At 35.5% G+C, this 25421-nt stretch overlaps 1 protein-coding gene across 4 annotated transcripts; it reads left to right on the top strand.

The window, feature by feature from the left end:
* Positions 1-1150: 1150 nt before the first annotated feature.
* On the top strand, positions 1151-24673 carry LOC127799050 (uncharacterized). 4 transcript variants are annotated; one of them, XM_052332755.1, is made up of 8 exons: positions 1151-1442; positions 8176-8275; positions 10629-10876; positions 15641-15760; positions 15855-16011; positions 17477-17610; positions 17714-17749; positions 23627-24673. In XM_052332755.1, exons 2-8 carry the CDS (start codon positions 8200-8202, stop codon positions 24395-24397), a joined length of 1542 nt encoding a protein of 513 aa, XP_052188715.1. In that variant the 5' UTR covers positions 1151-1442; positions 8176-8199; the 3' UTR covers positions 24398-24673. The 4 variants fall into 4 exon arrangements, with proteins under 4 accessions (XP_052188715.1, XP_052188716.1, XP_052188714.1 ...); XM_052332756.1 differs by having other exon boundaries at positions 8139-8275; XM_052332754.1 differs by lacking the exon at positions 1151-1442 and adding an exon at positions 7648-7932.
* The last annotated feature ends 748 nt before the right edge of the window (positions 24674-25421 follow it).

Here is a 25421-nt window from a genome sequence, read left to right as displayed (position 1 = left end):
TTAATACCAGCTATTTAATGCTCATAGAGACAAAAAAAGACATTTCACATTTGTGACTCAATCAAAACATTCAAATTATCAATTGCCATGTCAATTAACATTAAATGCAGTAAATCTATAGAAAACTGTGTGGAATACGGAAGAAAAAAAGAAAAAACAACACCACACTAAATACTCACGAGAGCTTGAGCAAGTACTAAAAAATTTATCAAAAACTTTTTGCTTAACATGAGCTTATCTACATTATCTTTCTAAGATATTCAAATAGATAAAGTCTCGTAACTTAATTATTTTTAAACTTTTTTTTGTTTAATAAAATATCTGCAATCCCTGTTTTATCTACACTATCTTTATAGTTTTATTTTAATTCAATTATTTGAGTTTTATTTAAAAAATGGTGAAAAAGTTTAATTCATCGTTTTTAAGCTAACAAAGTTATCAATCTAATATTGCCCCCAATAGTTGATACACCTAATTTAGTGATAAAGAAAAACAATAATATTTTTGCAAACAAATACCATTGAATAGTTGAATATTCTATCTTAATTGCTAATATTTCAAAATACTATCTTGGTGTCTTTATACCATAATGGCAATACCTAGCATGCCTCTTATAGTTGAAGTTAGGTTGACCGATATTTCAGCATCGTCATGATGCAATGGAAACATTTGAAGCCAATCTTGTCGGTGAGTCCATCAATTCTATGATATTTGATTTTGGGTGGAAGACGAGAAAAGTTATAATTTTTATTTTATGATATCATTAAATAAAGAGAAATTTTTTTATTTGTTTTTAGGAATAGCAAAGCGTGTAAGTCACATACAAGAATCAGACCAAAATTAGACTTAATAGACTTGTAAAATAAAATGATTGGGTTTATTAAGTTGAAAACTTAATTTTAGGCTCAATAAATATAATTGAAATACGTGGAGGGCCCTTAGACCTTTGTTTAAAATTATTTTGTAACTAAAAAAGATGTCCTAATTTATCTAAAAATAAGATATATTTATTATACTTTTAACTGTTGTGATTAGCATTATCAGAAAAAAAAAGTGAGAGACTGATCGGGAAAGTGTAATTTAGGTATAAATGAGGGGCGATGAGTGTAAATTGGTGAATCCAAAATTGGCCACACGTACACGTAGCGTGAGGGAAGCGAAGGCGAAGGTTAAGGCTAAGCGGCAACATTAGGAAACGCGACGACAAGACCAGTCGTCTCCTTCACTTCCTTCCTTCCTTCCAGCCAGCCATAGTAGCAGCCGCTCGTCTCTCTCTCTTGCCCTTTCGCTGCCTCAAAACTTACTTCCCGCTGTTTCTCTTCTTCGATTCTCACAACCAATCCCTTCCGTGTGTGTGTTTAAATTCGCCATTCCGAACACCTGTGCTCCCGACGATTTATGAGGAAACCCAGCGAGCATTCTCCGCGTCTTTCTTGAGAAAGGTTTTCCGTTTAATCTCTGCTATTTGTAGCTATTCTGGTCTTAAATTTTAGGTTTTGCTGCAAACCCCTTTGTTTTTTTGTGTTATCGTTTTTTGCTGCATGTTCTTGCAATGCGAATTAGGGCTTTCGCTTAAATCAGGGAAAATTACATAATCAGGAGTCGGAATCTCGTAGTTTTTTTCTTGGTGATGTTCTGTATGAAGATTCTTTTGCTGCCTTCATGTGTAGTTTCCTTGGCGGAAAACACTGTCCCCCCCCCCCCCCCCCCCCGGGGGGGGCTGCCCCTCCCCCTTTTCCATTCATCGTACACTGTCTGGAATGGCAGGATTTCATGGAATTTAGAATTGAAAATAGAATTTACTGCTTTTGCAGTGAATGGAATTCAAAATGGGAATTCATAGGAAAATAAAGGGCCTTTTAATCCTATGAAATATGGTTGGATTTTATGCTAAACGGATTTTTTGAAACTTGATTATTTTTGTTTCCCACGTTACTCTTTATTTTTCCTTACGTTACCGTTGAAGGCTGGCCACACATGAACGCATGGAATAATAAGATACTTATATTCTTAAATTGTGGGTGCTGTACATCATTTATAAGATGTATATGGCTAAATATTTTCAGTAACCCCCGAGGTCTATTTTTATTATGTAGTCTCTTACTAGATAATAACTACTCTTAAGCTCCTATATTACAGTCATGATGAATAAGATTGCAGTTGCACTCGATAGATTTACTGTTGTGGTCCAGCAAGCTAGATGATGTGTTTATTTTTGAAAATAACGTGGGGAGTTGACATGGAATTCTACTTTTTGTTTTCTATTCTGAAGTCAAATTCCAGTGGACTTGTTTCCAAGCATAGCATTAAGGAGGCAATGCTTTGATTCTGAAAGATGTAGAGCGTCTCTCTAAGGACTAGGTTTCTTTTCTTTTTCCCCGTTTAACTCCTAACTTGGTTAATTCGCTTTATTTGATTCAGAACTTTGGCCTGTTAATTCAGAGCCAAAGATTAACTGTTGATGCATAACATTGAATGATGTGAAGTTTGAGCAAGTAAAGAACTAATATGAATCTGTTTCCTTTTGACCTTAATCTCGCACATTTTTCAGTGTGTTTTTCCATGTGAATCTATTTGGGATTATGGACAAGGTAACAACACCTTGTAAAAGACTTTGGATTGGTTGGGAGGTTTGGATGAAAAGAAGTGGGGAGGGCTTTCCATGTTTTCTGCGAAGCTCTACAGGGAAGGATTGTCTAAAAGGGCTGCTGGAAAAGAAATGGTTTGGCTGCTGGAAAAGAAATGGTTTGCTCCCTTATGAGGGCAGATCGGACGGGAGGGGGGAAGAAAGAATTTTTTTTTACCAAACCACATTATTTTATATGCCTTGATGAACGGGAGAGTTACTTTTCAAATCTGAGCGAGTTTTACTTGTTTAACGAAGTTATAATTTACCGTGATTCTGAAGCATAGCTTAAACTATGAAGTTGTGTTAACGCTATGTTTGGAGTTGTGTTTTCTGATATCAGCTTGAAGCTAAGATATAGAAACAGTTTTTGGATGCTAGACTTAAACCTCTGAATGGTGCTTCAAAACATTGAAATATATTGGTTGTATAAATAAGCAAAAACCACATGGTTTTGGGACATAACTTTCTCAACAATAAGTTTTTAGAGGGTACTCATCAGGGGAAAAAAAAAAGAAAGTCTTGGGAATACCATAATTTTGCCTTTTTGAACATTTCTTTAAGCTATGTAGTTACCAAGGCTGGAATAGTAGATTAATTTGGAAAGAGAGTGAGTGTTACTTAATATGTTCTTAGGGATTGATTTCTGTTCCTTCTATGTGTCCCGGCCATCATATTTTCCTTATTTTAGAAAACAGCATTGAGTTTTTACTTTGGAGGATTTCTGCTTCCACATATATGTGCAAATAACCTAGCCTTTGGTATGACCATAATTGCAAGCACTTTTGCTAAGTTGTACTTTCTTGTTTGTGCATTCTTAACCTTAAAATTATTACCAATGTTGGAAACCTAGGTTGTTATGCACCTAATAAAAACCTTTGTTCTTTAATTTCCTTCTTTTGCAACAATTGCTTTCCATTCCTTCTTTATCTACCTAGTGGTGGACCTTTTACTCTTTTATATACTAAAGCATATGTTTTCTGTTTAATGACAAGATTTTGAGATTCTTTGGTTCTTGAAATGGTGGGCTCATTTCATGAAACTCATGTTTTTATGTTTTCTTTGTAATTTATTTATCTCACGCTTTTGGGACTTGTTTCAAACTTTTATATGGTCTTAATGGCATTCTCTTCATAATTTTGCAAGCTTGTTTTTTTTTTTTAAATATTTTTTTCTGTTTTGCTTTTTCCCTGATAAGTGGAAGGATTTTTGCAAGCTCATGAGGCATCATTACACGCTTTGTTATGATTTAATACATTTGCAAATTGGCAAAATTTATGGTTTGATTAATTAGAATTAGTATTTTGTGCTGCTAAAACATGTCTTTCCATGTGCTTGAGAGCCTTAGAATTTCATTGACCTTGAGTGCCTTAGAGACTGTTATGACTTGGTTCTTTTTAATCCTTTTGTGTTCTCACATTTGGGCTTTTTCAAACCTTGATGACCGGTAAGCAATAAGCAATAAAAAACTTGGGCTATCACATGTTTCTTGTAGCATTGCAATATTTTTCAAGTTTATGTTTTAGATTCTAGGATATGATAGATGTTTGCTCCATGTTTTAGAACCTAACAAATAATCAATAGTTGCACAAAAAGATAAATAATTGTAGTATTTTACTCTTTCCAAGTATTGTTCTCTCATTCATTGTTCTCTCTCCAGTGTATCTAACTCATATACTCCCTAAATTTCAGGTTTTGTTCATTTGTGATATTGTGACATTGTTTGGTCATTATCCAAATGTTACTTGCCTTGTTGTTGGGGTGGAATCAGTTGCATCTCACAACTTGCCATAATAGACTTTGAGGCTTCTTGCACTTTCTTAGTCATATGATAATTGTTGCGTTATGCTGAGAATATTGCTATTCTTCTTTCTAGTCAAGAATGGCTATGATCATCACTGGCCGAATATGATCTTCATGATTTCTCATTAGTGGTTACTACTGTCACCAATAACCAATTTATGTTGATTATCTATAAAATACTCCTCAACTCTGTCCAGTGCAGGCTTCTAGTAAATATTCCAACAACAACAACAACAACATATCCAGCCTTTATCCCACTATGTGGGGTCGGCTACATGAATTTTAGACTTCCATGTATTTCTGTCTTTTGTCATATCCTCATTTAGATCCATATATTTCATATCAAATTTTAATGTCTCTCCCAAAGTCTTTTTATGTCTATCTCTACCTCTTTTTGTGACTAATTGTTCCATTTCATCAACTCTCCTCACAGGGGCGTCTCTTAGTCTCCTTCTCACATGACCAAACCATCTTAGTCTAGTCTCTCTCATCTTCTCCTCGATTGGCACTACTCCTACCTTATTACGAATAACTTCATTTCTAATTTTATCCTTTCTTGTATGTCCGCACATCCATCTTAACATCCTCATCTCCGCTACACTCGTCTTTTGCTCATGCTGGTATTTGACTGCGCAACATTCTGAGCCATACAGCAAGACTGGTCTTATAGCTGTCTTATAAAATTTTCCTTTCAATTTTAATGGGATTTTACCATCACATAACACCCTCGATGCATTTCTCCATTTTAGCCAACCTGCCTTAATTCTATGTGCGACATCCTCGTGGATTTCTCCATCTTTTTGAATCACTGATCCCAAATATTGAAAATGGTCTTTTCTTTGTAAGATTTGGTCTTTTAATTTTATTATAACATCATCCACTCTTGCATTTTTACTAAATTTGCATTCCATATATTCTGTTTTCTTTCTACTTAATTTAAATCCCTTAGATTCTAAATTGTTTCTCCACAACTCAAGCTTAGTGTTCACTCCTTCTTTTATTTCATCTACCAACACTATGTCGTTTGCAAATAGCATACACCATGGCACATCTGTCTGAATATTTTTAGTGAGTTCATCCATTACTAGGGCAAATAAGTATGGACTTAGTGCAAAACCTTGATGCAGTCCTATTGTAGTTGTAAATGGTTCAGTATCCCCTCCGCATGTTCTGACCCTTGTCTCTACACCATGATACATGTCCTTAAGGGCTTGTATATAGGCTATTTTGACTCATTTCTTCTCTAAAACCCTCCATAATACTTCTCTAGGGACTCTATCATAGGCCTTTTCTAGATCTATAAACACCATATGTAGGTCCTTCTGATGATCTCGATACCTTTCCATTAGACGCCTCAATAAATATATAGCTTCCATTGTTGACCTACCAGGCATGAAACCAAACTGATTTTCTGACACCTTTGTTTCCTTTCTGAGCCTCTGCTCTATTACTCTCTCCCAGAGTTTCATGGTATGACTCATTAACTTAATTCCTCTATAATTTTCACAATTTTGAACATCTGATTTGTTCTTGTATATAGGAACCAAAGTACTCTTCCTCCACTCATCTGACATCTTTTTTGATTTAAGGATGGCGTTAAATAGTTGCGTTAGCCAAGAGATGCCCTCTTCTCCCATGCATTTCCATGCTTCTATTGGTATATTATCTGGTCCCACTGCCTTATGATTTTTCATCTTTTTTAAAGCTTGCCTTATTTCATTTGAACTTATGCGTCGATAGAATGTGTAGCTCACATTCCCTTCGGAGTTACTAAGATGTCCCAACCTAACCCTTGTGTCACCACCATCATTGAATAATTTTGTGAAATACTCATTCCATCTCTCCTTAATCGCTCCCTCATTTACTAAAACATTTTGATTGTCATCTTTTATGCATTTCACTTGATTTAAATCCCGTGTTTTTCTTTCTCTTGCTTTAGCTAATTTATATATATTCCTTTCTTCATCTTTTGTATCAAGTCGTTTATATAGATTCTCATATGCTTTTGACATTGCTTCACTAACAGCTCTTTTTGCTGTCTTTTTTGCTTCTTTATAATTTTTTTGATTTTCTTCATTGTTGCATTAATATACCGCCTTATAGCAAGTTTTCTTATTTTTAATTTTCAATTGTACCTTTTCATTCCACCACCAAGACTCCTTAAGGTTAGGGGCTCTACCATTTGTCTCTCCAAGGACTACCTTTGCCGTGCTTCTCAGAGCATTAGCCATTTCTTTCCACATTTGGTTTGTCTGTCTTTCTCCATTCCATTCCCTTCTATCCCTTAATTTTTCTTTGAAGATTAGTTCTTTCTCCCCTTTTAAATTCCACCACCTGATTCTTGGATTTTGTTTTATGTGATTTTTTCTCTTCCAATTTCTTACTTGGATGTCAAGTACTAGAAGTCTATGTTGAGTAGTCAAACACTCTCCCGGTATCACCTTACAATTCCTACAACATAACCGATCCTCTTGTCTCATGAGGAAGTAATCTATTTGGGTGCTTGAGATGATATTTTTATATGTGATTAAGTGTTCGTCCCGTTTTTTGAACCTAGTATTGGTTATAATGAGCCCATATGCCATAGCAAAATCTAGGATAGATTTACCCTCATTATTAATTTCCCCGAATCCATACCCTCCATGTACCTCTCTATATCCGTTTCCGTCTCTACCCACGTGCCCATTTAAGTTACCTCCTATAATCACTTTCTCTCATCTTGGTATCATTTGTATGAGTCCCTGTAGGTCCTCCCAGAATTTTGCTTTTATCCCATCACCTAACCTCGCTTGTGGTGCATATGTACTAAAGATATTCATAGTCATTCCTCCTAGACTAATCTTCACCATAATAATCCCATCCCCTATTCTCTTTACATCCACTACCTCATCTATTAAGCTTTTATCCATAATAATTCCCACTCCATTTTTCGCTGGATCAGTTCCTGTGTACCATATTTTATATCCAGCTTCTGATAAAGTTTTTGCTTTTTTCCCTACCCATCTCGTCTCTTGAAGGCACATAATATTAATTTTTCTTCTAATCATCACATCCACCACTTCCATAGCTTTGCCTGTTAATGTTCCTATGTTCTATGACCCAATCCTTAATCTATGATTTTGTTTTTGGCCTTGACTTTGGATTTGATTTTGTTTTTGACCTTGACTTTGAATTTGATTTTGTTTTTGATTTTGATTTTGATTTTGATTTTGGACTAGCTTCTTTACCCACATCCGTCCAAGCAAATGCGGGAACCCTTGCTCATTTATCACTACATCCGGGCGCCGATGCAGCGGCCCTAGCTCACTTGTCACTACACGGGGGCAGTGTAGCGCGTCGCTATGAAGGGTTACGCCCACGCCCAAACGATTTTTCATAATTTGTCTAGAGTTCATGTTTTGGATCCGACTAAGTTTTACGTTGGCTATCGGCTACCTAACACAACCCTCCTCCTTTATCCGGGCTTGGGACCGGCAGTGGATAACATCCCCAGGCGGAGTTTGGTAAATATTCCATTGACTTAAATTTTTATTGACAGGGTATTTTTTTATTGTGAAGCACATGTATTTTGTTGCTGCAACGGACTCTTGTTTGTGGTTCTGTTTGATGTGATAAGCATGTCTAGTCTTGCGTTAAATTATATCTACTTCTCTGTCATTACTAGGTGCTTGATCCATTTTAATTTGGTTCTATACCTTCTCTTGTAAAGGTTACTTGTTCAAAAAGTCTGCCCTGTGTTCTATTAGGTGGGCGGACTTTTATCTCAAACAATGGGCAGCACATTTAATCCGCAGATTCTGGTGGACAAGCTGGCAAAGCTCAATGGCTCACAGCAGAGCATTGAGAGTATCCTTTTATCTGGATTGCTGTTTTTCTTCATTAAATTTCTTAGTTATTTTCACTTCTATGGGGTAATTTTTGTTTTTATGTCTGAATTTCCATTGAGAACTAAGTTTGGCATCATGATTTACTGCCAGAAGCTTTTAATTAATAAAAAAACTAAGTTTTAGGTCATGTTTCATTACTTCTAAGAGAAGGTTGATTTTTGCAATCGAATGTTTTCTACTTTGAAGGTTCATGTAATTCTTGCTTTCATTAGTTTATTTGTTGTATTAATTTTTTCTTTTCATAAAAAAATAATGAAACTGGATACAGGTTTAGTTGTCATTCACTCCCCTAGGCTTCTTGGACTATTAATTCATAACTGGTTTATGTTGTTCACTTCAACATTTGTATCCTAAGACCCATGTGCACATGTATGAAGATGTCATATAGCGTCTGACATTGACACTCACCGGATACCTCTAAATGTTTATGACACACTTGCCTCAACTTGGTCCATTTATTTTTAATATTTTTTTTGTCACTGAGCACTTTATGGACACTTGGGGGACTTCAATGTGCATTACATGGTTTTGTGTATTTATCACTTAATCAAAGTAAAACTGCATTTTATGTTCAAAAAATTAAGTTGATAATTGTTTCAAAATAATATTATTATAAATTTTATCTATCAGTCCTCACTTCTTTGAACTTTTTTATTTCAATAATTTTGAATTCTGAAACTTTTTATGAATAGAGTATCTCTAAAAAGCATATTAAACTTCTCTAAAAAGAATTTTGAATTTTTGAAAATTCACAACCATATTTTTCTCACCAGATGTTTAACATCATAGATTACTTCTAATATTTTAAAACAGAAATAATGCTGAAAATATATTGGCAAATAAAGTAGTTGTAAATGGGAAGGATCATAAGGTTAAATATGTTCTCAAAGGCGCGCGAGCAAAGCACTGTGCTTGGGATGCTACCTAGACGCACGAGGCATGGTTGAAGGCGCATGACTTGTATATATAAGTGTATTAAGACCTCATTTCTTGTTCATTTGTCATCTTAGATATTATTTCTTTTTGATTTGATTGCATATTCTTATATATCAGCGAGAGGCAAACCTACAGTGTAAGGTAGAGGTTTGCCGAATGCCCCACTCTCTGGGATCATTTGGTAGTGATGTTCACTCGCTAGAGAACTATTCATGTCTGCGTTTCTGCTTCATTTTTGTTTCTGTCTTCTAATTTCTTCAGCAATTTAGAGAAAACTAATTCTATGTTGACTGTCCTACTCTAATTTTTTTTCTCTCTCTTCTAATTTCTGTTGCTAAGAAACAAATGTTTTCATTGTGTGATCTACTATTTTTTTTTCTCTCTCTTCAAATTCTTTTGCAATTTGAAAGAAACTAATTGTTTTTCTATAACTTTTTTGTGTTGTGTGTTTTGTTGTAATTTTTTTATTTCTTCTAATTGCAAAAGAAATTAGAAGAAACTAAATGTTTCCTGTAATTGTTTTTAACAGTGTATTTTGCTATAATTTTTTCTTTCCTCTAGTCTCTTTTGAAGTTAGAAGAAACTAATTGTTTTTTTTGCGATTATATTAGTTGTTATTATAAGGTTGGTTAGTTGTCATTTATGATTTTATGAGTTTGCATCTACCTCCTTATAGGTACATATTGAAAAGAATAGTATATAAATATTTTATAAGCATTTTGAATAAATGTGTGCCTCATGTGTCCAAGGCTCACGCTTCACCTTGCCCTTTTGTCTAGGCCCCAAGCACTAATTTGCATCTCAGTGTGCCTTGCACCTTTGACAACTATGATATAGATAGAAAAAAATAAAATTGTAAGTAAATAGAATAAAACAAAATTATTTAGAATTATTTGTGGGTCAAGACTCCTATACCCGTCCCTGGTCCGGTATTTTTTTCATCCGTACCTACCCTAACACCATCGGGGAAAATTTTATGTTCACCTGCCCATTTGAGGCGGGTATCCATTGCCATCCCTAATGAGTCTGTTCCTGTGGTCATATCTGTACTTCTCAGTTCTCACCTAATTCTTGTCAAATAGATATTTAGTTGTTTAGATTTACATTAATCTAGTTCTTACATATTTGGGCTTCCTTTTTATCTAATGGCATTGTCCACTATTATGATGCTTCTAAAAGCTTTGATTTTGATAGTACTGAAAAGTACAGGCAGCTTACAATTTTTTGTTAATTTTATTCAGTAATTTGCCACATTAATTCTTCATTTATGTTATTTGGAATATTCTTGAACTATTCTGTCAGTTGTTCCCATCTCATATAATTTATGCCTAATGATTAAGATGCTGTGCCTAGGTGATATCCTTAACACAATTAAGCTCTTTCACACTGGTGTATTTTTCATATGAACAAGGCAAAACAAGTCGTGGAGACATGGGAGAGACAATTCCATTGCTCCCCACGTGAGCAGCGATTGGCTTTTTTGTATCTGGCAAATGACATTCTTCAGAATAGTAGGCGAAAGGGTTCGGAGTTTGTTGGTGAGTTTTGGAAGGTTCTTCCAGGTGCACTTCATGATGTAATTGAGAATGGAGATGATACTGGAAGGAATGCTGCACTACGGCTGGTATTTTGGACTAGCGCATCATGCTTCTTTAGTATTTTCATACATGTTTGGTCTGAAAATATGTACGTTTTAAAGGATTTGTAGGTTCTTTCAGATTTCCAAACTGTGTGTGTAAATGAAAATTCACGTTAGAGATGCTAGATTCAAAGGCTTATTGCAGGCGAAACCAGTGTTTAAAAATGGTGGTTAAGTGCAAAGCGCAGCTTGCTTTAGGGCTTATTGTGTGTGAATCTTAGCAACTTTAGCTGAGCATGATTAAAGAACCCTTCGGAAATACACTTGTTTTTTTTTTATCAGTCAATATAAATGGTTGGATTTATTTAAATTTTTGCAGATGTGGCTTGAATGGAAACCTTACCAAAAAAAGCTGTTTAAGATCTGATAAAATTGTATATACATTTAAAAAAAAAAAAAAAAAAAGAAGACTTGACTGTATTTACCAAGCGAAAAGTATTGATTTGTAATTAGGTGTAAATTAGGGATTGCTAATATATTCTTAATTGTTGTAAACTAGAGATTGATGATTGATTCCTAATTGCTTTAAATTATGGATTGTTGATTGATTGTAAATTAGGGATTGATTGTTTGGGAATTGTTGTAAATTAGGTGTTGTGTCATTTGTATTAGATTAGGATAGATGTGTAAACGGGAACATTGTTTTGCAACATTTGTATGTTATATTTGTCTGTTGTAAAGTTAGATGTGTAATACTTCTAGAAGGACTGTTTTCTAGAAGGATGACTAACCGGTTAAGTTAGTTATTTCCAGTCAGTTGGCCAGTTAGTTATCTCTTTGTAAATCACGGCCCTATAGCTTATAAATAGGGATCATGGGATAAGGGTATGGTCATCAGCGTTGTGCGCTTCATTTCGAGAAGGGTTATTTTCGGTTTCTATCTTGTGTTTGGGATTGAGCAAGAGGTTGAGAGGAAGGCTGGGTATAGTCTTGTCATCTCGGAATTCTGCTAGCTTTTAGGGTATATGGGCCGGGTAGAATTAAGGTTCTCTTTGTAATCGTCTTGAAGGGTTTTCAAGATAGTGGATTGGAGGTGCATTAGCAATCTGGACGTAGGTTTCATTCTGAGATCGAACCAGGATAAATTTCTCTGTGTTCTTGTTGTTTCTTTTATTCTCTTGTGTGTTTCATATATCGGTTGTGTTCTTGGGTGCGAGAGTGATTAAGGTGAGCTATTGAGTTGAGGAAATCTGTGGGAGTCCTGTGTTCATCTCTAACATTAGGGATTGATTGATTGGGCATGGGTGTAAATTAGGGATGATTTTTTTTCCTTATGCTTTTTTAATGATTGTACGAACTTGTAAACATATATAAAATATAAATGAAAAATGGTATCTCATCATTTGTTAAATTTGCAACCCTCATTCTTATTTAGCTTTTTTTAATGATTGTTTTTTAATAGTTTATATGTTTTATGCTTACAATTTTTTTTTCTCTTTATTCATTTATGTGTGCTTTGCTTCACACTTAAGCTCTGTAGACCTTCTGCGCTTAGCGCTTTTGAAAACACTGGGTGAAACTTCATGAGCATAAGAATATGAGCACGAAGAAGGGTGAGCAAACCAAAATTAGTCAAAATTGTGATGTAATTTGTGCAAGCCCTGGATGATTGTGAATTGGCCCAGCAGCTTAAATTTACTGTTTTATGGTGTAGCACTAGTTCTGCTAATAAATTTTTCTCAACTGCAGTATTACTTTAAATTGAAGTGTGACTACTTTACTGGTTTGTTATGGACACATATTAATGAGTTCCCTGCATTGTACAATAATATTATAAGAAATGAGAATATTCTCGTGAGAACACTCATCAGTTTGACTGCATTCCTCCGAAAAATAGACTTGAATATTTTCTTACAAAAAAAAGAGTTCAGAAAACTTTTTTCTTCCGTGTTGTATTGTTAAAGGGATTTCTAATTCATTGTGATATTATTTTGTAAAGAATATGCAGTTGCAGAACTTTTTTATAATTCATGTCAAATGATGTTATTCTCAAGATTACACTGATGGATGGGTTTAGTGTTTTGCAAGTCCTTATCACTATAATGTGTATATGTAAATTGCTCACCCTATGTCTTACCATGATTTGAAACTCTGTTGATCCATTACTTTTCACAAGCATATTGGTGGTTGTTGCTAAGAATTCCATCATCCCTCTTGTTTGGGCACATGTGTACATGTTTAATGCATTAGGCTTTTCTTTTTTTGTTGATTTTGAACTGATATGAGTAACTAATAGCAAGTTATAAACCATCATGTCAAAAGCAATCTTCATTAGGTTGGATATGTTTATGGGCTTGAATCAGTGATTTATTTGCATTGTGTTTCTTTTAACATAATACTGTTGAATTAGCAATGTTCATTGCATTTGATGTTGTTTTCTCAAACTATTGAGATATGACTTGTTAAGAAAGATATATTTAGGTAGATATCTTGAATTTTTCATTTGACTGCACTCCCCTGCTAAAGAGACTTGAATTTTTCGAGTTAAGAGAACTTTTATGTTCCATGTTGTTATTGTTAAAGGAAATTCTAATTTATTGTGATATTATTTTGTAAAGAATATGCACTTGCAGAACTTTTTTATAATTCATGTCGAATGATGTTAATCTCGAGACTAGACTGATGGTTGGGTTTAGTGTTTTGCAAATCCTTTTCATTATGATGTGTATAGTTAAATTGCTTATCCTATGTCTTACCATGATTTGAAACTCTGTTGGGCCATTATAGTTCCTTTTCACTGGCATATTGGTGTTTGTTGCCAAGAATTCTGACATCCCTCTTGTTTGGGCATATATGCACATGTTTAATGCATTAAGCTTTTCAACTTTTGTTTATTTTGAGCTGATATGAGTAACTAATAGCAAGTTATAAACCATCATGTCAAAACTAATCTTCATTAGCTTCGGTTTATGTTTATGGGCTTTCATTGGTTATTTATTTGCATTGTGTTGCTTTTAACATAATACTTTTGAATTAGCAATGTCCATTGCTTTTCTTTTCTCAAACCATTGAGGTATGACTTGTTAAGAAAGATAAATTAGGTTGGTATCTGAAATTTTTCCTTTGATAAAGATATGTGTTTCCAGGCAGAGGTGTTGTGATTTGCATATGACATAGTGTTGATGGATGAGACAAAAAAAAGAGGATATTATGAGATGTAAATGTTTTAAGTTAATTAGAGGGAAAATGGTATATATGATATGTAAGTCTTGTAAAAGTATAATTGTGGATGATGTTAACGATAAAACTGGAAGAGTGGAAGATCAAGTTATTCCAAGAAAGTATCAGTTCAGATATTTTGGATCAATCATGCAAAAAAATGGGGAGATTAATGTAGTTGTTACCGTAGAATTAATGCAAGATGATTAAAATGAAAGAGTGCATCCAATGTTTCATATGATGTAAGATTTCATTAAAGCTAAAAGGAAAATTTTATAAAACAACTGTAAAACTAGCTTTGTTATATGGCATAGAATGTTGTGCCCCAAAGCATTGATATGTGCAAACTATGAGTGTGATGGAGATGAGAATGCTAAGATGTATGGGTAGACATAGAAAAAAGAGAATTAGAAATGAAATTATTTGTAATAAGGTTGGAGTGGCTTCTATTAAAGATAAGATGTGTGAGACACAATTGAAGATGGCTTAGTTGTGTGAGAAGACCAAGTATTTATCTAAAGAGAGAACAAGAGTAGGTGGAATCATGGAATGGAATAGGTATTTATCTAGAGGTAGAGGAAGACCAAGAAAAACTTGGTGAGACATTTAGGTATAATATTAGTTATATTGGCCTTCCAGAAGATAAGGCTATAGATAGAAATGATTGGAGAGTTAGAATTCATGTAGCCGGCCCCATATAACGGGACAAAGGCTTGGTACATTGTAGTAGGAGTCCCTCTTTCAGTTTGGCCTTATGGATCAGAAAGGATTGTGGATGTTTGCAAAAAAGAAGGTGAGTGTTTTAACCTAAAACTTTTAGGTCTGGGTCTGAGATGCTGCATTGAAAGGTTGTAACTGACTAGCATTTCTGGCCAGTTAGTTTAAACTAGTTTACTTCACCCGGACAACTGGATCATCTGGACATGTTCTAGAAACAAAGTAGTTTCTGATTTTTATTTGAAATGTTTTCCAGATCTGACAGTTGATGGCCAGTCAGTTTATCATGTAAATAATTGTTTATTTTGGTACCACAGAATTTGGCGAAGTATCTCTCATCAAAGTACTGAAAGCAGAAATCATGAACTGTATCTTGTTAATGATGTTGTTGGATGGATGTGCAAGTAAAAGGACATGACTTGTACAAGTCCTAGTAGGGGACAAATGTGCTTCAATTTTTTTTTCTAAAGGGATGCAGGGTATTCTGAAATGAATTGGTAGTATACTATGTTCTTCCCCTCATCACATCCCAAATTTTGCTTTGGCACATGTGCTTGTGCATCCCTGTGCTTGTCTGCATACTCTTAGTAGCAAAGGTAAGGTTGCTTCTTTGTGACTGGAAAGTCACAGGTTTGAGTTGTGGAAAAAACCTCTTTGCAAAGCATGGGTAAGGTTGTGTAAAAAAGCAATCCTCCTCCAACACCCCCCCCCCCTCCCAAAGTGGGGAACCTTGTGCACTAGGGACAGTAGTTTTGTTTTATTTGTATTCAGACTCTTTACTCTTACTTCCTCTATGGCTTGTCAGGCTTTGAAATTGTTTATCTGAAACTTTGAGTGAAATATTATTTACATTGAGTTTCATTTTACATCCAGATCACTATTTGGGAGGAAAGAAAGGTTTTTGGTTCTCGAGGGCAGATTCTCAAGGAGGAGCTTTTGGGAAGGCACGTGGACAATAATAATAGAAATGGAAAGAATTCAGGATTGAGATTGGTATCTAGTTTCCATTCTTAGGTGAATTGTTTTTATGGTTGTTCTTCATATTTTGAGGATACTAACATTTGGCATCCTCGATTCTTTTGAACAGAGACATTCTGCTGGAAATGCATTGGATAAAATAGTTTCAGGTTATCATGCAGTTTATGGTGGGCAACTGGATGAAGATGCTATATTGGGAAAATGTACAAATGCTATTAGCTGTATTCAGAAAGTGGACAAGGAAATTGGTGGTGATATTAATTCTGGTATGTTTTTCATGCTGACTGTTGGTAAAGTGCAGAGTTCCCTATTGCTTATATGTGGATAATATGGTATCCGAAAATGCTTCAGAGCATTCCTTTTCCAATATCCTTCTCAATCTGTAATTTCTTTGTTGTTATTTTTCCCATTTGTTCCTCCAGAGGAATTCCTTGTGCCCTTTGCATATTAAAATAACTGAAGGTGTAATATGTGCTATATTGTATATTGCCTTCGAATAATGTGCTGTACAAATTCATACCATTTTCACCATATGTAATGAAAAATTGAAACCTTGTGGCATGTGCACTTAACTAAATTTATAAAAATGTGATATTAAGTTGGATGGACAATGGTAATTTCATGTCTGTTTATGTTTACTTATTTTACACATGATTGTGTGTTGGAGCATCAGAGATCTAATTCTCATTTTCAAGGACACAGCCAAGTTTCATGCATCTTAATTTTTTTTTCCATTTATATTGAACACACGTCTCTCATGTTTTAAGTGTCTGACATGTGTACTTCATAAATTTGGAAAACTGTTCTACAGAAGAGCTGTATGTTTCTGCTGTGAGTGCCTTTTGATGGATGATCCTAATTAATGCCATTTAATTTGAGAAAAATTGCAATGAACATATTATCTGAATTATTGGTTTTTCCTTCTTTTTTTTCGTCTCAAGAATCAATTTAATGTGATTGATGGACTTCCTTTACTGAATATCATCATCTTCATCGTTTTTTTGGTTGATGACCAAAATGATATTGTCACAACCCCAAGGATCCCCAAAGGCTATGTCATTATAATAGTAGTTAGTTTACATGCATTACACAATAATTGTAATTTTCCTTTCTTTTCTGTTATAGATAACTGCCCTTAGCTATAGGCAGTTAGGCATATCGTTTGTACTGCACATGGGTGCATGTGGGAGGCTGCTAGGCTATTTATAAGCCACAGCTGAGGATGAGAAGGCATGTTTGAATTGATGAATGAATTCTCTCACAATCTCCCTCCAATTTCCCTCTGATCCCTCTCTCTCCTGATCTTTCTGATTTCCCTCTCCTTGCTGTTCTTTCTGTATTCCTCCCCATTTCTTGCTGCCTTTTCCTCCCTCTACGTCTAATTCCCCCTCGGATTTCTCTCAATTTCCTATCAAAACACTAGGTACATGACAGATATTTGGGAATGGAAACATGATTATAATCTTCCAGTCGAGATTGAATTCCTGAGTTTATGTATGACTTGTTGCTTGAAATCATATTGGTGTTTGGCCGAGTCCATGGGTTTCTGGTCCTGTTCAGTATGACCCCAATTTACTTTTGGTAAATTCTTCCCCTTTCAGAGTACCTCCAGTGCCTGTATTTGCTAAATCTTATTGAGCTCCCCCTCCCTCTCTCATCATCATCATCATGAATTCGGCCTCCCTCCCTCCCTCTCTCTAATCTTTGTCGTCATCATCATGAATTGGGCAGGGAACCACAACAGTTCTGTGGAGGAACTTCAAGGGCAGCATGCTATATTGACGGACTGTATTGAACAGATGGCAGCAGTTGAATCATCAAAAGCCATTCTTGTGTCCCATCTGAAGGAAGCTCTTCAGGAGCAGGTTGGCTGGCAAGCATATCTTATTTAAGCAAGTGTTCTAGCTTATTTTTCCTTATCACTTGTTCCTTCTGTTTTGTGATGAAAGCTGTCTTTTTTTTTTTCAGGAGTTTAAGCTGGATCAAATCCGCAATCAGTTACAGGTGATTCTGTTGCCCCTTGGATTACCCCTAACTTTTAGATTGTATTTTAATTTTATACATAGTTATTCTTCTTGGTTTTTGGTTCAACTGGATTTAGATGCACATGAGATTTTGTTACAGTATCTATAAAATAGAAGAAACCAGGTTTAGCATTTCTTGATGTTTGAATGTACATGGAGACCCAGGAAACTGGCAAAAGATGTCCCTTTGCGAAGACCAAAACATAAAATTAGCTAGGTAGTATTGCTTTATGGATTTGATAATTAGCTTGAGAAGATGAGATTTAGCTATGAGATCCATCTGTGATTTATGCGCAAAGAGAAACAAGAGATGGCAGGATTTTGTGTGTGCATGTGTGTTTGAATAGGCACATGATCCATTGAATAAAAAAAACCAAAAAAGGGTGAACCCTGTACAGAAGAACCAAAAAGACCTTCCAAGCTACTTGCTTATAGGAGAAAATCACCCAAAAGGAAAAAGAAAAAGAATTTAAAGCAAATGGACATCCATGCACAACCACTAAAAAGGGGGAACTAGAACAGTCACCTTAATACTGTGGATTTGTCTCTCTATGCACTTAAAAGCCTGTGTTATTCTCCTTCCACATAAATCACATCATACAAAAAGTATGGTTATCTTGCTTCGTCTCAGCCTTCAATTAAGGTAAGCTTGGCCACAGGAACAAAGGACCTCTAAAATATTTGTTGTCCCACTAAACACCAAAAATAAGAAAAAGCTCCTAGACCCAGCCATTGTACAGTGAGAGAGGGGGGGGGGGGGGGGGGGAACCAGTGGTTTGTGGATTTCCCATCCTTTTTGCACAAAAAGCTGCAATCCAAAACCATAACCTAATCAGATGGAAACAATCTTCTAGATTAAGCTGCCTGAAGTAGTAATGCACCTTTTCACTTTGAGTGGAAATATACTTAAATCTGACTTGGCCTTTAATTAAGCATTGGTCAATCATAAAACAGGTGAAATCTAATGAAAGGAGAGAAATTGTGTGAAATAATTTGGATTGGTAGCTTACCTGAAAAAAAGGGATAATTACACTAACCTCCCTTGAGGTTCAGTGAAACTACACATGGTTTCTCTGTGTTTTGGGAAATTACAATTATCTCCCTTGACATTGGTAACTTGAAACACTTGCTCCAATGCCCCCCTGCTAGTTAATTGCTGTTAATTTTTTGAAAATATCTAAAATGCCCTTGTCTCTCTTACTTATCTCTATCTCTCCCTCCCTCCGTCTTTCATCTTCATAGGCCATCAGCGATAACACTGCTGCCCATCAATGAAGACCCCGGTTGCCATCTCTGTCCCTAGTCTCTCTTCTTTTTTTCTTTTTTTTCCCCTTTTTGGCTCTAATCACCAATTTGAACCCCATCAGATTGCGTGATATATGTACATCTTTATAAACAAATATATTTACTTGTTAAAATCTTTATATATTTTTATTTATACTTATATGCATTTTTTATTATTGATATTTTAGAAACATATGTATATTTATATTAAAATATAATTTCTGTAATTAAACAATAAATTTTCTGTCAGTATATATATTTAGTTCATATTTGTATTTTAAAAAATATATATTTTAGTTTATTGTTTCATGTTTGTAATTAAAATATATTTTATGTAAGAGAGGAGAGAGAAAAAGGGGAGAGAGAGATGTTAGAGGAAGGGGATAGTGTAAAAATCAGGGGCAAAATGATCAATTTACACAAGTTAACAGCAGGAGAGGTTCTTGTAATTTTCACAAATATAGGGGTACCATGTGTAACTTCACTAAACTTCAGGGGGAGATCAGTGTAATTATCTCCCCTCCCCATACCCAAAAAAAAAAAAAAAAACACTGAACCATTAAACTTCAATAACTGGATTGATCCAAGACAGGAAGGAAATGCAGTGAAATGTGATATTTCAGCATGATGACCAGACTCATTGAACTGCAGAACTGTAGAACCAGTCAAATATAGTACAGTGAACTGTTGATTGAGTACACACTTCTGAATGAACTACCTTGAATGATGCCAAACTCATGAAGATTGAAAATTTGAAGTCAGTGAAGAGAGAAGAGAAGAAGAGACCTAGAGATTAGGTAAAATAAGTAGCCAAGGGGTTGAAATAAGAGTGAAACTGAGAAAGATGGTAGCAGACATGAGAATTCCAGAAAACAGACAATTATAGTGGGAGAGAATAATGGATAAAACAGCCAACTAGAATTTCCAATATGTAACCTAAGAACTTTCCTCCAAAAAATCCCCTCAGATTTATAGTTGCTAAGAATTTATTCAGCCAACCAGAATTTCCAATATGTAACCTAAGAACCTTCCTCCAAAAAATCCCCTCAGATTTATAGTTGCTAATAATTCATTCATCTATCTATCTTTCTTGCTTTGGTGTCACCGTTCTATGGGTCAAAGTGTTTTCTGCTCATCTGTCCTTAAGTAGTGTATACAGATATCCCCACAACATAGGCGCTAAATGAAGTAATTTGAGGTAGACAAAATAACCTAATTTATTCGAAGCAGAATTAATTAAAATGTTTCTAAGAGTTTTAACTGCATCTAAGACTTGCTAAGAAAGACCAGTGCAAATACATTGAATGCTCATGTATCATTGTAAAAAAACTAGTTTTTTTTTTTTGTTTTTGAGATGCAGTGTTGTGTGAGAGATACAACTTGAAATGTGTTGTAAAATCAAATTGATTTGTTGGCCACATACTCCTGTTCCCCAAAGAAAGATGTTAACGAGATTCAAATGTGGTGGGAACCAGTGATGTGGTGGGATTAAGGTTTGTGATAATGATGATGCTCAAAGCATCCCTGTACTAGGCGCCAGTGATGTGGCGGGATTAAAGCCTGTGATAATAATGATGATGATGCTCAAAGCCTTAAACCATCCGTAAGACTTTCAGGGATGCTCAGCGTCCCTCTTAACTGTTAAGCAACCCTGTTCCAGCACTATGTACATGTATAAAATATACATGTACATTATGGTTTTAAAATGAAGTTTATGCGCAATATATACATATATATCATTTATATACATGTAATCCTACAGAGGTGCTCAGTGTCCCTGTAAATGTTAATATCCCTGTTCCTGCACTATATGCATATAAATATATTATGGTTTGAAAATGAAATTTATGCACTGTATATACATACAAAGATATGTGTAGTGGTTTGGAGATGAAATTGTGGCTGGATACAAAGTCCATAGCATCTTTGTAATTTTATGGTCAAGGAATCTTGTGAAAAAACAAAATGAATTATCACTATATTGTATTTGAATTTTGATGGAAAAAACAAAAGTGAAGATTATCATTATATTGTATTCGAATTTTGATAGAAAAGACAACTGTAGACAAAGAATGATTTTCAATGTATTGTATTTGAATTTTGATAGAAAACTTATTTTGCAAACAAGAGCTAAGGGCCTATTTACTTGTGTAAAACTAGAGTAGTTTTTTAGAAAATATCTCTACAGAGATAGAAAATTGGAAATTGTGCTCAAAATAGTTTTATTTTTCTAAATTGGAGAATAGAAAACAAATTTTTTGTTTCTAAAATTATATAAGACTTTAGAAAACATCTTAAAGATGTTATCTAGGGAAAACACACCTGCTCACCACACCTTCCTCTCCTCTTCCCTGCTGCCCTCTACCACTGCGATAGTGAGCACAACTGCTCTCTTCTCTTGCCGTCTTCATACCTGCCCCTGCGACGGTGAGCACCACCGACCCCTTCTTCCCCGCTGCCCTTTCCTTTTCCTCTTCTTTTGCCTTCCTCATCCCTCGACCAACACCACTGCTCCTCCCTGTGCCACTGCAATGGCCATAGCTCCTCTCTTCATCAAGCCACCCTGACCATTCATCTCTTCCCTTGCCATCGATCTCTACATCCCTTTTTCTGCATGATTTTGAACACATTCTCTCATTTTCTAAAGTCAAATTAGTTTTATATTTAATAGAAATGAACATGTTTTCCATTTTTCTCTGATTTTTTGTAGAAATGGAATCATGAAAAGTGAAAATAGAGATGAAATTGGAGATTGAAAACAGAAAATATTCTCCACAAGTAAACATGCCCAAATTTTTTCTTATTTTGTATTTCTTTGGTACAACTTAATTTTTATTTTACATTTATTTGTTTCATATTTTACATTTTGTATTTTTTTAATATGAGTTACAATTTTCCTTTTTATCATTTGTGATAGTTTGTTATGCTTCTATAATTTCATTTTGTATAGGAAAGTTTTATATATTTTTGTATTATATATTATTAATTCATTATAATGACGTACCTGAAATGGGACCTTGGTACCATCCTTTACCATTGATAGATTGGATAGAGTGTCTACATATATTCATTTTGAAGTTGGTGGAAATAGTTTTTTTTTTGTGCAAAACACGGTTAAGACTATATGCAAAACTCTCCCCTACTTTTGCAAACAGGGAGTTTCGTGCACTAGGGGTATCCATTTTAAAACAAACTAGTAATAACCCCCCCAACCACAAACGACAACACACAGAGAAAAAAAAACAATGGTGATGAAGGCAGAAAATGAAAACTGGGACAGACCCTTAAGCACTTACTTTACTTGTTGGGTATTAAATACTGGTGGGAGGTTGAAAGCATGCATATAGTTTAAGAAATCATGTGTCTCAAATTCTTTACTGTGATGCATTTCCCTATTGCATGTATTATGATACAACAAACAGATCATATCATAAGCACAAAAGTTGAAGAACACTAGGATCTGTGAATGATATTACCCTACTCTCTTGCAGTGTTATGGAGTTCATCTTTGTTGGTGTGCTTGATATTATTACTTTTAGGGATAATTAGAAAAACTTGCCTAAGGTTTGTTATAATATTCACTCTCTATTAAACTTCATATCAAAGCCTACTTGAAAGCGTGTTTAACTTAACACTACCTAAGGTGTGGATTCCCATTCTCTTTCACTAATCTTGCTAGCAGCTCTAAAATCACATTTATGACCTGTGTGCTATTTTATTTAGTTTTTTTTCATGGATTTTTCTTAGTCTAAACTAGTTTTTGGTTTATAATGACATTTTTCCATTTGAGACAGTTCTAAAAGTATCCTCATAGTTGAATTTTTTATACCTAAAACCACTTAAAATGAATTTTTACTAACTTTACCAGCATTTTTTTCTATTCTTGAAAAATGTGGACTATTTTACCAAAATTTTCTCCATGAAGATCTTGACCTTATGTAGGTCTCTATTTGGTTGAAAATGGTCCACCTAGGTTTCTATAAGGGTACAGTAATGTCGCGACCCTAGGGGTGAATCAGTAAATGGTCGTTAATAACTACTTGTATGTGCCATTAGTTGCTAACTAGATGGGGGTTAAGTGGTTAGGGAATTAGCTTACTGTTTTGGCTGTTATGTTTGTTAGCTGTTATATTGTTAGAATGTTGTTATGGTTGTTGGAGGCTCTATAAGAGACCTACAGCAGTATGAGGAAGTAGGATTGGAGAATAATACAAAAGTCTCTCATTTCTGTCTCTCTCTCTCTCTCTCTCGTTCTCTCTTTCATTCCCTCTCATTCTCTCTTTTTCCCCTCCCTCTTTCTATCTATCTTCCTACATTCATTTCTTTCTCGGAATTCAATCGGAATTCCCTCAATTGTCCAGCCCATAATCTGAGGGCTTGACAAGTAAGTTTAATAGAAAGTGAATATTTTGACACACTTGGGCAGGTTTATGTAACAGCCCTTATTTTTATGGGGCACAGGTTGTGGGTTGTTAAAAATACGTAGCATTCTGTTCAAAGATATATCAATCAATTTGACTGAAACTGATGAATCTTATCCCACGTGCTCTTGCTTCCATGTTTGTTGTCTCAGGCAGCTCAGTCCCAGTCAGAACAGGCAGAAAATTTGTGTAGGCAGTTACACAATGACAATGTGCAGTTAAGAGCTGAACATGTTATGAAAGAAACTAATACGTCCAAAGCGCCCCACAGTTTTCTGACAGGCAGTGGAGAACAATCAGCTCCAGTAATGTATACGCGGCAGGTGTCTTTTGCTGAGAAGTCTGGAGATGATCCCAAAGCTGCAGCAGCTGCCGTGGCTGCTAAGCTTACTGCATCGACATCTTCAGCTCAGATGCTGACTTATGTCCTCTCTTCTCTAGCATCCGAGGGAGTCATAGGCAGTAGGATGAAAGAATCTCCCAGTGATTATCCTTCTGAAAAGCGAACTAAGCTAGAGAATGACCATCCATCTTATGTTCCGCCGCAGAATCCTCAATTACCACCTTATCCGCATCCTGATTCACTGCAGGCCAGTGTACCGGTAACAACACAAGAATTGGCTGCAAATGAACAACCACCTCCCCCGTCCTCTCCTCCGCCCCTGCCGCCACTACCACCTCCCATGCAGCCATATCCTGTGCCTCAATTCCCCCAGACCGTGGGATCAATGAATGTGCCCTATGGCTACGGCCCAACCCAACAGCAGCCCCTGCCAATTCCTGGCTATTCCCCTGTAGCCCCCATGAACGGTGTTTCTCCCTTCGCTGCTCCTTCAAATCCCTACCAAACTTTTCAAGGATCCGAAGGCGGTTTCTACAGCCAGCCGTCATCCGTGCCAATGGCACCAATATCTCGGCAGTGAAATTATGGGTCTTGTTTGGTGTCCAAGTAGCTAGAGGTCTTCTAGAGATGGAATTTAAAGGCAACCTGGAGAATGTGGAGTTTTTTTTTTTTTTAGCCTGGAAGCCCAAATGCTTGTATGATGCAGTTGTGGCACTTGATAACCCTCATATAAGTAGATTTTGCACATGGTAAGTAAATGCTTGTAACCATATTTACATTATGTTGGAAATTGATGTAGCTCAAAACAGTTTTAGTGGGAGGTTGAATATGAGAAATTTAACTATGTTTATCTGGATTTGGGTAATGAATTGATGTGGGATTTGTTTGTGGCACTAGAGTATCTTTTCCTCAATTGTTTGCATTATATAGCTGAATGCCTTGACGGGTAGCAATAGCTTGGTCTAGTAGTAGTAGTCAAGCGTTGGAAGCTATTGCGTCGTCCAAATCACTATCTTAATGATAATGATTATGGATGCAATGTAAGGGCATTTTAGTCGTTTCCTTGCATTGAGCTATGCATCCGTCTTGAAAATTGGGATGCAATGTCATTATTCTTAACAGAATTATTTGTTCATTTTTCATCAAAATGTTGTGTGTACAGCCTCTCTGTGTTGGTGTCTTCTACTTGTAAGAACAATAATGGGATGACTGCGGATGTTTTGTTTATGGCTATGGATAAGGTCCATGAGTGATGAGTGTGCCTGCTGAGTGAGGGAAGCTAAGTTGAGACATTAGAAGAAATGAATGGAAAGTATGGAAAGAGCAGCGATTACTGATTAATTAAATAATCAATGTTGCTAAAAAGGTGAAGAAGAGGCGCCCCATTAATCCGACATCATCTGCTTGCCACGTGCCCGTGGGGGGGGGGGGGGGACAGATGAGAAGACAAAGTTCACCCACTTTAATCACCAACCCAACCCCACCCATGTCATTTTTAAATTCCAAACTGCTTTTTACACTTATTATTACGTAATAAATAATCAAGTTTCATTCAATATTTATCAATAAATTATTATGTCTGACAACAATATATTATTAGAGTA

Source organism: Diospyros lotus, chromosome 4 (assembly GCF_014633365.1).
Source record: "Diospyros lotus cultivar Yz01 chromosome 4, ASM1463336v1, whole genome shotgun sequence".
In the NCBI taxonomy this organism is placed as follows: domain Eukaryota; kingdom Viridiplantae; phylum Streptophyta; class Magnoliopsida; order Ericales; family Ebenaceae; genus Diospyros; species Diospyros lotus.
This window is presented reverse-complemented; position numbering and strand designations above follow the sequence as displayed.